The 14077-nt window shown below is 31.2% G+C and overlaps 1 protein-coding gene across 1 annotated transcript; it reads left to right on the top strand.

The window, feature by feature from the left end:
- The first annotated feature begins 5155 nt into the window (after nt 1–5155).
- Nucleotides 5156–5721, top strand: LOC117929782 (non-specific lipid-transfer protein 2-like). Its single transcript, XM_034850188.1, has one exon. It carries the CDS (start codon nt 5206–5208, stop codon nt 5482–5484), a length of 279 nt encoding a protein of 92 aa, XP_034706079.1. The 5' UTR covers nt 5156–5205; the 3' UTR covers nt 5485–5721.
- Nucleotides 5722–14077: the final 8356 nt, after the last annotated feature.

The raw sequence follows: 14077 nt of genomic DNA, 5'->3' as shown, positions 1-14077 counted from the left end.
AATTGCTTTTTTTTGCTCCCTGTGCTTTCTAGACCTGTTCTAAGGGTCTCCATCTCCCATTCAATTTCCTAGAAAATTCACCCTCGTTTGATTTCCGAGACATGCAAAACCCCCAAGGAAAACAAAAAAAATGGCTTTTTTTTGCTCCCTGTGCTTTCTGGATTTGTTCTAAGGGTCCGACCCCCATTCGATTTCCAGGAAATTCATCCTCGTTTGATTTCCAAGAAAATCCATGCAAAACCCCCAAGGAAAACCAAAAAAATTGCTTTTTTTTTTGCTCACTCTGTTTTCTGGATCTGTTCTAGGGGTTTTGCGTGGATTTTCTCGGAAATCAAACGAGGATGAATTTTTCCGGAAATCGAATGGGGGATGGATTTTCTTGGGGATCAGGGTTTTTTTTTCTTCCGCCGCTGCCGCCGATGCCGCTGCCCCGATTTTTTTTTTATCGGTGATGGAGACTTTGATCGGTGATGGAGACCGAAGGGCAATCTTGGCACAAAAAAGGGAGCCGGCTCAGAGTGCATGAAGGCAAAATTATTTTCCATATTAAAATCTGATTCTCATATTTCATAAAATTGGGTTTCAAAAATCATATATTTATCAAATTACCCCATCAAAACACAACTTCCCCTTTCTTTTTTTTCTTTTTTTTGAGTTTTGTGTTGGTTTGAAAACTGTGAGCACCAAATACAGTGCTCGATTTCCCTTTACTCTTTGTTCTTTTTTCATTTTTTTTCTCAGGCTTCTGTGGCTTGTGGTTTTGAGGAACATGGCTATGAACTCGGCGTGTAGCATCATGGGTATAACTTATTTGCATAGATAACAAGTATTATTTTAGGTTTTAATTAAATATTAAAATTTAAATACCATTATACATTCAAGTCAAGTCAATTAACATGTGTGAAGACTTTAGTATATAAGTGCTGAAAATACAACATCGCTTCGCGTTAAGGCTACGACTTGATTACATGAGGGTCAAATCTTAAATATTCATATTTTTTAATGGAGATTTAATTTTGTTAAAAATGCCCCTCAAGTATTAAGGTAATTAATTAAATAATTATTATTTATTTATTTATTTATTTATTTATTTATTTAAATTAAATTAAATTACCTAAAATCAAATTCACCTTTGCAAATAATGGAGGCCAACGCTTGTTCAAAAAAGGAAGGTTTTTTTCTCGCTTGAAATATCATAATGCATTCAAATCAAGCCAATTTGCATGAGTGAAGACTTTAGCATATAAGTGCCGAAAATACGACACCGTGTAGTATCAGGACTATAACTTGTTTGTATAGATACCAAGTATTATTTCAGGTTTTAATCAAATATTAAAACTTGAACATCACTATGCATTCAAGTCAAACAAATTTGCATGGGTGAAGACTTTAGCACATAAGTGTCGAAAATACGACACCGCTTTGCGTCAGGGTTACGATTTGATTACATGAGGGTCAAATCTTAAATATTCATATTTTTTTTATGGATATTTAATTTTGTTAAAAATCCCCCTCAGTTATTAAGGTAATTAATTAAATAATTATTTATTTATTTATTTAAATTAAATTAAATTACCTTAAATCAAATTCACCTTTGCGAATAATGAAGACCAACACGAATTCAAAAAAGGAAGGTCTTTTTCTCCTTTGAAATATCACAATGCATTCAAGTCAAGCCAATTTACATGAGTGAAGACTTTAGCACATTAGTGACGAAAATACAACACCGCGTAGCATCAAGGCTATAACTTGTTTGCATAGATACCAAATATTATTCCAGGTTTTAATTAAATATTAAAACTTGAACACCACTATACATTCAAGTCAAGTCAATTTGCATGTGTGAAAACTTTAGCACATAAGTGCCGAAAATACGATATCGTTTTGCATTAGGGCTATGACTTGATTAAATGAGGGACGTCAAATTTTAAATATTCATTTTTTTTATAGATATTTAATTTTATTAAAGATTCCTTTTAAGTATTAAGGTAATTTAAAAATTAAGTAATTAATTAATTAAATTAAATTACCAGAAATCAGAGCAAATAATGAAGATCGACCGTGTTGGAAAAAGATAAGTCTTTTTCTTCCTTAAAAATAAAAAATAAAAAATAAAAAATTGAATGAATAAGGAGAACACATGTCAACATGTATGTACATGGAAATCGGAAAGTGGATACACGTGTCAACATATATATAAATATGTATGGAAATCACTTATGGAAGGTTTGACTTTTTCCATGCATGTTTTATATATCAAAAGAAAATCTTCATTCATTTTTTTGGAGATCACGTAAATGTCCATAAATTAAATCTTCATCCTTATACCAATATATATGTATATATATGCGAACGATTGCGCCACTATCATGGCTCACGACTCCACCAACATTGTGGCTCCATCCCACCAAGCTCCATATATAATATATATATATATATATATATATATATATATATTAAAAAGAAACACTTACAAGTTTGAAAAGGTGAAGATTTCTAGTGGTGAATTCAAGTCGAATTTCTCAAATTGGATTGAAAAACACCCAAAGATCAAAAGAGGTCTCTAATAAGATTCAAGTCAAGTTTTTCAACTATTGTCCCCTTTATATATATAAAAAAAAAGTGTATATAAGAATAACAAATTGGAAGAGGTCTGAAAGTATAAGGTAAGAAAGAAAACGAATTGGAAGAGGATTCAAAGTGTAAAGCAAGTAGGAAAACGAAGTGGAGTTTAAAAAAAAAAAGTAGGAAAGAAGTATTTTTTTTAAAAAAAATAGGAAACTTCCTATTAAAATATTTCTTTAAAAAAAATTACTTTAAGACTTACCCCATCCACATGACAATGCATGTACATGATGCATCTTGAAGTAGGGGCATTTGTAAACATAAAAAAATTGATGGATTAAATTACCACTAATTTGATCTTCAAAATGAATAAGATAAAAAAAAATTCCTCTTATGGATAAGTTTTCCTAATCTCCAACTATAAAAAGGATAATAATAATAAGAAGAATTATTATTATTATCTTATTAGTAAAACCTATCAAGGAACTAAATGCCTTGAATTAAACAACTAAAATTCTAGAATTTGAAATTCAAATTCCCTATTTTCACCTATAAATAGAGGTGTCTTCTATTTAGAAGGGAGGAGATTAAGAAATCAGAAAAATCTAGAAAGGAAAATCTTAAGGTAACTTCGTACGGGAGAAGGGGTTTCAAAAAAAAAAAAAAAAAAGCTTCATCGAATCTCCCTACAAGTTTGGTAAACGTCGTCTTCCAAAGTAGGACAACAAGATCATTTGAGAATAAGCCACTTGTGGTCCTCAATTGATCTTCGAAATAAAAAAAACGTCATAATCGTCTTTCAAAATGTGATAAAGGCAAAATAATTAAAGGGAAAATATTATTTTGGAAAGACTATTATTTTTTTTTTAGATTGTACCTACACTATATTTTAATTTTAATAAATATTTTATTGGTATTATTTTCTTATTTTGTTTTTACTAATTTTTACAGGATAAAAATTTATGAAATTTGTGCATACAACCCTTTTAACCATTTAAAAGTCACTTCCAAATAAATTCTGAATTCAAGAACGCTGACACTCTTGTCAGTGTTCAAACAAACTTCGATTTCCATGCGGCTAATGCAGTATGAGTTAACATTTATCATTCTAATCTACCACTGTTGACTTATATGTCTATTTTTCTGCAGAAATAAAAGGGCTGTCCCCTTAAGTTCGGGATTCAATGTATGCAGTTCGTTCAAGTCTCGTTCAGAAGAATAAATGTGAGCATGTTGTACGTGTGTGGTTGTGAGGATTTCTGCCCCAGTTTCTTTAGGTAGGCGACTGTAGATCTTTCTTCTTGAGGGAACATTGTTGACTTCAGTTATTGAGCTCTATAATTATAGTGATTATTAACGTTTTCCAACTTCCGTAATTTGTCAGAGACCTATTGGACCCCGACCTATGGTTAGGTTGGCTGTAATGATCTTTAGCTTTCTCCTTTTTTTTTTCTTTTTTTTTTTCATTTGTTTCTCAGGCTTCTGTGCCTTGTGGTTTTGAAGAACATGGCTATGAACTCGGGCGTGCATTATTCAATAATTACACATCATTGTCAAGCAGAGTAGCATTCTTTAGGATTGATTAAGAAGAGTGAACTAGAAATTTCGAAGCATTTAATGTACATGAGTGTCGTGTCTTAGGAATACAAAAGGAAAAGAAGAGTTGGAGCAACCGGTGGTTGGCGGGAGAATATCACATTTAATTACTTGTTGTGACACTGAGGCTAACCCATGTATTGCAGTTACAGCAGATGTATTAGAAATAACATACAAACAGAAAAATGGAGTCAAAAGAAGAGCAATAATTGGGAAGGAAGGAAAATGGCAAATTGGAGAATTTTCCCGTTCAACTGACATGGGAAACGGGAAGGAACAGTTTCAATGGTAAAATGACTTGAAATCAGTGGGGCACAACACATGCAAATCAATCTGAATTATCCAATAAACATGATTCGGCTTGAACTCATCAGTGAAATGATCCTTTTCCATTTGCATTTCAATGCGGTTGTTTGCACTCGACTACCGAAGAAAGGGTTGCATCAAAACACTTTCATCAAGGATGGTTACCTTGGTGGGTGGGAAAAATATCCACCATACTGATCAATCCTAAAGGATCCAATCAAATCCAACTGATTTAATATGTTTTTCTTCTCATTTTTAATTTTTTTTTTGGCCAAATTATGGATTTAGATCTCGGGTGCAACTTTTTTCTATCAGAATCAAAATAATAAGTTTCCCCTTTTTATTTGTTTTTTTTAACCCTAATACTACTCATCTCTTTCATCATCTTCTTATTCAATAACTAAATTGGTTATAATTTAATCAAAACCAATCAACTTGATTTGATCTGGGGTTGGCTATGAACTAAAACCACCTAAACGAACCAAGATGTCTTCTGCCAATTCAATACTTCCTAACAAAGATGATACGTTTGTCTGAGGTAGACAGCTGTTAATTCCAGTGGGTTTACGTCAAAATTGTGAAGATGACAGGATTGACCCGTGCATTTACATTTTAGACACCTAACAATTTGTTATTCTCATCTCTTCAGTCACCTCATCTATAAATTCGGCAGGCAACCTTGGCCAAGTTCATCACTAAAAATCTTGTCTCTGTGAGGGTAGTGTTGTGTGGTTCAAGATGAAGATACCTTACGCTGCATTATGTGTGATAATGGTGGTGCTCCTGAGTGAAGCGCACCTGACAAAGGGAGTGACATGCAGCCCTCAGGAGCTGAGCCCTTGCTTGGCTGCATTCACCTCATCATCACCCCCATCAAGCACGTGCTGCAGTAAGCTGAAGGAGCAGAAGCCATGCCTATGTGGGTACCTCAAGGACCCAAATTTCAGTCAGTATGTTAACTCAGCCAAGGCCAAGAAAATTGCTAGTACCTGTGGTGTTCAATTTCCCAACTGCTAAGTTGGATTTTATATATTTACAGTTAAGTTGGTGTCCTGATGGTATAAATATACATGTTGTGCTTTGATCATAGTCCTCATGCATGGACATAGCTCTTTATTTGCCCCTAAGTAGGAGTTCTGATGATGTAAGTCTATATATGCCGAGCCATGATCATTGTCCTCATGGACATAGCTCTCTCTATCTCTCTGTATTGTTAAATAACTTCTTATGAAAATAAGGCTTCTTTTAACTAAACTGGAAAACAATAGCCTTTTATTGAAGTTGCAGTAATAAGTTTCCCCTTTTTATTTGTTTTTTTAACCCTAATACTACTCATCTCTCTCATCATCTTCTTATTCAATAACTAAATTGGTTATAATTGGCTGTAATTTAATCAAAATCAATCAACTTGATTTGATCTGGGGTTGGCTATGAACTAAAACCACCTAAACGAACCAAGATGTCTTCTGCCAATTCAATACTTCCTAACAAAGAGGAATTCAAAGATATATAAGACTTTTGAAAATTCAACTGAAGGTACAAGCATAATTTCACAGTTCATAACAAGGAAAAGAGTCCCCATCATCATGTGTGTCAATGCTGGTACAAGTATTGCTAGAAAGGCTATCCACAAATGGAATGCCAGCCTCTAATTCCAGTATTTCAATTTTTGGAACCTATTTGGTGGAATTTTTAAAAATTGTTTTCTAATTTTATTTCAATTTTTAGAGTTCGTTTGGTGGAGTTTTTAAAAACCGTTTTCTGTTTTAAAAAATAGAAAACAGCTTTTAAAAATTCATAACATTGTTTGGTCATTATTATTTGTTTCCAGTTTTTAAAAACAAAGTGAAATAGAAAACAACTTCTAGAGAACAAGTAAAAGTTGTTTTCAACGGTTTTTAAAAATAATAAAAAAAACACATATACTGTTATTTATCTTGTACATAGAACTGTTATTTATTTATTTATTTTTTCGCTAGGCAAATTAACTCCAAATTAAACAAGACTTAATGTGCTGAATTTGTTAATATGTTTATAAATTTTTAAAAAATAATTTAAAAAATTAAATAATAACCTCATTCATACCATAAATTTATGAATATAATAAAATATTATTTTTCTAACATATAATAAAATAGTGTATTTTCTATTAAATATATAATTTAGGATTTTATTATAATATTAATATTTATGTTTTTACTAAAAACTATATATTTTTTTTTATTTATAATTAAAAATTTATTTTCATTTTCAATAAGGCTTCAATTAAATTTAATTAATTAATATTATATAAATTGAATTTAAAATATTTTTACAAAATCAAAACAATTTTTTTTTTTTTAGAAAAAAAAACAATTTATCCAAACAAGTCTTCTTGCTTTTTTATTTTTAAAATCCTTTTATAAAAATAACTTACAAAATATCCTTAATTTTATAAAACATTAAAAAAATTATTTTGATTCTTTAACTTAAAAAAAAAAAAAAAAGAAGAAGAAGAAGCATAAGAAATCATGATCAAACAAAAAAATAATAATAATAAAAAAATAAAGTGCTTATTTGAATTGTATTAAAAATGAATTTTAAAATCAATTTTATCTTATAGAAATTTTTGTTTCACTACAATAAAAAAAAGTTGTTTCATAATTAAATAAAATTATTTATCTTTAACTCATATTGATTTTATAAAATTTTTATAAAATAAAAGTAATACATTGTCTTAAAAAACCAACACAAATTATTTCATTCAAACAAGCTTCTTGGTTTTTTTTTTTTTTTTTTAAAAAAAATTCATTTTTTAAAACATCTTGCCAAACACTCTAATTTTTAAAAAATTCTAAAAAAACCGTTTTTTGTTCTCTATTTTAAAAACAATTTTTAAAAATACCTCCAAACAGGCCCTTAATTTGTCTTCTTCAATCTATAGATCACCTTAATAACTCATCTTATCAAGTAATTATCTTGCCATGACAAGAACAATTTTAATGTGGTTGCCTTAAATTGAAAAAAAAATATCTGCATAACATGGCAACCACATTCATTTATACTTGCACGATGTCAAAGATAGAAGCTAGGATTTAATACAAGACATATTTTGTGTTAAGGAAATACATTCGATAGAATGTAAAGTATTGACTTATGTTATTCAATCCTATAGAATCATAAAGTTATTCTCTAGAATGACTACCAACATTTACTCTTCCTTCCACAATCATAGAGAAATTCTCTTCGATAAAGTCATTAACTTTGAATTATTTTTCACTCCATAATATTAGTTGTTGTAATTCTTGTATTTATACTCATATAATCAACACAATAAGTTAATAAAGCTTTACCACAATTTTTCTCATTTTTACCTTTGAATTTTTCTTTTTTACTTATTGATTATCATGGTGGTAGTGTTGGGATAATAATTAGATCATAGGCGCATGCAAGATCTATCATAGGTTTCTTTAGATCCATGCAATAGAAGCAAAAAAAACATTTAAAAACTTTAGATTTAGAGATGAGTGACAATACTTGTGATACGAATATTTCCAAATAGATTCCAGTTGATGAAGAGATGTTGTGGATCTCAAAGACCAACATATCTCCTACCCAAAGGCTCTCTTTCTTGGATCTTGGCACCTGAGGAGGTGGAATCCTCTTTAAAGGGAATGGAGGGAACAGTTCTCCTCTCTAGAAGATCGAATGGCAAAAAGTATGAAGCTTTAAACCCTTAAGAGGGTTTATATCAACTTCCTTTAAGTGATTTTAGTCCATCTTAGGTTTTGGTCACTTAATCTAGTAGATCCTAATTAATTAATTAGCCTAATCCACAAAGATTGTTCATAAGTTCTTGTGCAATCTTATGTTTATACTAAAACGTCCTAAACATTCTTCAATAAATGTATCACCAAGAAATATGAGTTTGAGTAGAAACTGTCTCTAATCCTTAAGTCTCACATTTTCCTATTATATCATCAATTGACATAGTCCATCTCTTTAAGAGCATATGTCAAATTCCAATTAAGGAATTACTACAACCATAGATTTCCTAGTCACATATTCTTATGATCACCTAAGAAGACACATTGCCTCAAAACCATAAGATATCATCATGCCTATCTTGAGAATATTTGTTGCCATTTTCATTAATCAACAATGACTCAATCCATAGGAAATATATTATCATCTTAAAGGTTAGTCTCGAGCATAGGTTAAAACCACTGAAGACCTCATCATTAGTTGATTGGAGCCAAAATACGTGTTCCAATAACACATTTATAATATGACTTATGCATTATAAAAAGCTCAAATAACCTAATATAACTCAAATTAATGCTAAGAGCTTAGTTATGGATCTAATTTCTATTTTGAGCTTAATTCCAAGTTTAAGAGATGAAAAAAAAATGATAAGTGCAAAAGTCATTATCAAACAAGGAAGTAGAAGGGGTTAAACATGCATTATTGAGAGACTCGAGACTTATGAACCATGAAAAGTCCAAGCAAGGGCATGATAAGCAAGTCATAGGCATGAAATACTAGAAACATATATTATAGAGTGAGATAGAGAGCAAACAAGCATAATGAAGGAGGTTTAAAGCAAATGCAATCAAGTTCACATCAAAATTTGGAACTCAAAATCCGGCGATAGCATATACCTTGAATTTGGGTATAATATGAAGCATATCCCAAGGTCAATTTTTGAGAATCTACATATCGTTTCAAAGCACAAGAAGTCAGGATTCTACTACTTCAAATGATATATAAATTGAATTGAAACGAAGAAATTATGACCATTTGAAGAAAATTGGATAGAGTTGAAGGACCATTTCAAAATTCAACTTATGATTTTTAAATGACCCCAATTTTGAAATTACACAATGCCACTTTGATGTTTCATCTCCTCTACCTTGAGAATTGTATCTTAGGCACTGTACCACCCTAAGTGGGCCCCATATAATTGGAAATCATGATTTTATTATTATTTTAGTTATTTTTAGGTAATTATTTGTAAAATAAGTGGTCAATAGAAATATGCCTTGAGTTTTTCTTGAAACTATAAAAACTTAACTTTTACGTTTTCTAGGTAATTCTTGATTTGGAAGGAGAAATGAAGAAAGGGAAATTGATCTCTCTTCTTGAATTTCTTCAATTAGGTTTTTAAGTTTTATTTTATTTTATTTTCCATCTTTCTATTTTATTTTCTTGGCAACCAAACATGGTTTATAAGGAGAAATCATCCACCATGTTTGGCTAGCTTGATTGCTTTAAAGATGCTAACATGAAGGTGAATAATCCAAAGAAGAGTAGCAAAAGCATGGTAAAGTTATGGTTTTCTTTATGCTTTCAAGATTTAATTGATAGGAATAAATACTCTATGTGAGATTGCCTTAGATAAATTACAAAGGATTCTTATCAAGATACTAGTGGTTCCTGGGAAGACCTTGATAACTAGTTACTATAATTTTTCCTACTATTAATGAGTCTAAGGGTTAACTCTAACAAGATGAATATAGACTTTTGATTAAATAAAATTGAAAATCAAAATTAACCATCACCTATCCTTGTAAGTTATCTTAGGGAATGATATGATATATTATTATATAATATTAGTGATTTTTTGTAACTCATGATCATTAGTTATCCTAGTTTTTTCCCTATCGTTATATTTTTCGTAAACAAAGTAACAAAGAGTAAGAAGGGTTAAAAAACCAAACTTTCAATTGGTACTTAATTTCATGTACTTAGTGGTTTTAGGAATTTGTTTTAAAAAGGAAAATTTTAAGTTTTGGATGCAATATTGGTCTTAAGATTCAATTTGATCACAAATTGACATTGATCTTAAATTTAGATTTTATAATGCTCTCTTTCTTAGAATTTGACAGCGGATTGTGAAAATCTTTGGAACATTCATTCTTTTGTTTGATTAGTCTTGTTAGATTGAAAATATACATTTTCATCTAAACTGATTTTTGATTTAGTTTTTAGTCTAGATCTAATTTCTCTTCTAATTAGGTAATTTAATCCAAAATATCAATTAAATTCATCTAAAATCATCTTCCACTTATTCATACAATGTAACTATTCAATCTCATTAAATCAAGATTTAAAAATTTAATGAATCTACCTAGTTTCCATTTAATAGTCATTTAAGATAATTTCAAGAAAAATCCTCAAAATTCAATTAATCAATTAATTGGATTAAAATACCTTGGCAATTCAAGATTCAATTTCCTAAATCACCATAAATCTCGCTTCTAGATCCTCATTTCTCTGAGAAAAATGAGATTTAGCTACTTATGTTTGGAGATTTGACCTCCCAATATGTGTTTAGCTAGTGAGAAAATAAAAGCAAGTTGTATTTGATAAGAAAATCTTCAATACAAAACAACTAAAATTGATTAAAAGATCCAAAATTCGTAAATGAAAACTCTAACTCCTATTTATAACTCCATGGTCAAATGGATACATGACAACATCTTAAAGAGCATCTAGAACTTTAATTTAAAATCAAAGGTTAGAATTTGAGTTATAATAAAATCTAGCATAAGAGCATCTTGTTTCACATGGGTATGCGAAATTGATAAGAACTATGCCAAATAGCTTCCAAAAATTTACATCATGCATTTTTTTTTTGGTCATGTTGGCATGGGCATGTGAACTTCGCCTTCTCAATGTGAAAATTTTCATTAAAAACATAAGACCATGTGAGATCACCTCTTGTCTCATGCAAAAATGCCCTGTTTGAACTCATCTTTGATTTTGTATTTGGCATGGCAATGCAAATTTCATATAACATGACAAATTCAACCACAAAGCTCTTTATAAATGAACCCTTGTTGATCTAGTTCACATGGCTATATGTAAACTTGGCTTCTTTCATGTGAAAATTGCATGCTAAAATCACTTAAACATATGCATTCTTATCAAGACGATTTCCACTCTAACAATTCATTTTCCTTTGAATGGCTCATTTTTCAAACATTCTCATTTCCTTTTTTTTTCCCCCACAAGAATGCTACTTCATGTACTCTTATTAAATTCACTTTAATTTATCCTTAAAAATCACCTCACAATTCAAAAGATTTATTAGTAAAATTGCAAGAGTACCAACATGCCAATTGAGTAAAAATGACATGATTATTATAAAAAGATGTAACATATCTCATATTTATCATCCAAATTATGTATTTTTTGAATAGTAATCACTTATTATTAATAAATTGACCGGACCAAACTATGTAGATTGAAAAAGAATACTCACTTCAAAGAAGCTAAAGCGTGTAACTTAGGAATTAGCTCCATCTCCCCCTAATGAACATTCCATTGAGGAGGAGACTGAAACATATCATAGTCCACAAAAGGTAGATTAGAAAACCAAGTATATCATACTTTGATCTTTGGATAACATGTTACAACATTAGCATGTGTTTATGCTAACAATTGTGATATTCTTACCAATCTCCATGAGATATTTGGTGGCAAGGGTAGGTAAACTAAACAAACAACCCTTAAGACTATTACGAATGTTAAGATATCAAAAGAAACTGTCATTAGAAATCATATGATCCGACTTTTTAATGAGATAGAGATCCATAGAGTTGAGATCAGTGGAGAAACCTAGGTTGACATGGTTTTAGAGACCTTGTCAGATTCTTTCAAGTAGTTCAAGCTAAACTGTTGTATGAATAAGATGGTGATGAGCTTAACTAAACTAATGAAAAAACTCCAAAAGATTGAGGGAATTCTCAAAGACCAAAGGGACATTCATATAATAGTCAAGGGTTCCTCAAGTTCTTCTAGTAAGAAGAAAAGAACACTATAGAGTTCACTAAGCAGAAGGAAAAGTTCAAGGGTAAGTGGAAAGAAAATAAGAGCAAAAAACAAGGTAAGTGCTTCTTTTATGGAAAAAAAGGCCACATAAAAAAGGAGCACCCAGTTTTCCTAAAAAGACATTCAAGTATGCATCATTCACTTTTAGTTGAATCATATTTAGTGGTGAATTCCACTAATTCTTAGTGGATAGATTTTGGGGCCACTGACCATGTTTATAATTCTTTACATGGGTTTCACCTGAGAAAAAGCCTGAATGATAGAGATATGTACTTGACATTAGCTTTTGAAGCAAGAATTGTTGTGCATGTATGGGAAATATTACCCTTATCTTAGATGATAGCTGTCTTTTAGAATTACAATGGTCTTTATGTTCTCGAGTCTAGGAAGAATTTGATTTTGGTTCCAAGCTTATGTAAACTAAATTATTAAATGGTTTTTTATTTTTATTTTTATAATAAATAGTGTTAGCCCAAGGGTTCTCCTAATCAGGTTTTGATGATAACAAACCATGGTTAAGTGACTAATTGTTTTAAACTATTAAGAATCTCAGGCTTAATCTCAAAAATTCATCAAGGACCAAACGAATACGGGATCGAGATCATTTGGAAGACTTGTAATCATAGGAAATGAATGTAAGATGATAGCATGAGTGCACTTAGGATGTTCATACCTTTTCATGCATCTTAGAAAACTCGGTTTATTCTCTAAAACTTGATTTTCTTTAAAACCCGAGTTTTATCAAATATACCTTAGGCAAACTGATTCAAAATTGGCATATTAACTCACCTAAAGACCTTGCCTAAGTATTGGAAAAGAAAGAAATAAAAAAGGATAGGTTTTCGGGGCCAAAAGGCTCAACCGGTCGAGGCTATGGCCAACCGGCTCAACCGGTTGGGGAACCGGTCGACCGGTTACCCTTGTCCGGTCGAGGTCCGGTCGAGGGAGTAGAAAAATTTTCTCTCTCTCCCAGTAGCTTGTTCTTCCCGGTCGAGGTCCGGTCGAGGCAACGGTAACCTGCCATGCATTAATTGCACCAACGGCTAGTGATCCGGTCGACCCTTTGCTCGTCCGGTCGAGGCTACTTTTCTGCTGTTTTTGTCTCCCGAGCTTAGAAACCTATAAATTGAGAGCTCCTCTTCATTTATGACTAAGAGAACTATTGCATTCAAAGCCTACTTACATGTTCTTGATCAAAAAGCTCTCCATTTCTTTCTAAGTGCATCAAACCATCAATTGCATATTCTTAGTGCACTCTTACAATTCATCCTAGCTTTCTCTTGTAACTTGAGCCATCCTTGAGCTAGGTTGAGAGTTTCATCCTTGTATAAACTAAGTGTGAAAGCCTTCAAGTGGTTCAAATCTTGAAGTGATTGTGTAAGAGCCCATTGGAGCCGGAATCCAAGTGTAAGACGATTGAAAGCTTGATTGAAGCATCAAGTTAGTGGAACCCTCACTCGGTTAGGAGGTTGAGGAGAGTGGACGTAGGCAAGGAAGGGCCGAACCACTATAAACCCGAGTTTGAATTCTCTAACCTTATCTCTTTCCTTTATTTGTTTTGTGCATATATTATTGTGTGGAAAAAAATTTTGAAAAACCCAATTCACCCCCCCTTTTGGGTATTTTCCTTAATTAATTCATAGCCTTTGTTTTATCAAATAGGTTTCTATTAAATTGGATAATTTGTTTATATGATTAGGATCATTAGTCATTAGTTAACAATTTTTATAGTATGACCCATTATCTATTTTGTCAGGTAATGAGAATTATCACATCTTATAGAAACGAAAAGAAC

This window comes from Vitis riparia, chromosome 14, assembly GCF_004353265.1.
Source record: "Vitis riparia cultivar Riparia Gloire de Montpellier isolate 1030 chromosome 14, EGFV_Vit.rip_1.0, whole genome shotgun sequence".
NCBI lineage: Eukaryota > Viridiplantae > Streptophyta > Magnoliopsida > Vitales > Vitaceae > Vitis > Vitis riparia.
This window is presented reverse-complemented; position numbering and strand designations above follow the sequence as displayed.

What these genes read in the sequence shown, in the direction of transcription:
- LOC117929782 (XM_034850188.1), top strand. Translation starts at nt 5,206, where the DNA reads ATGAAGATACCTTACGCTGCATTATGTGTGATAATGGTGGTGCTCCTG.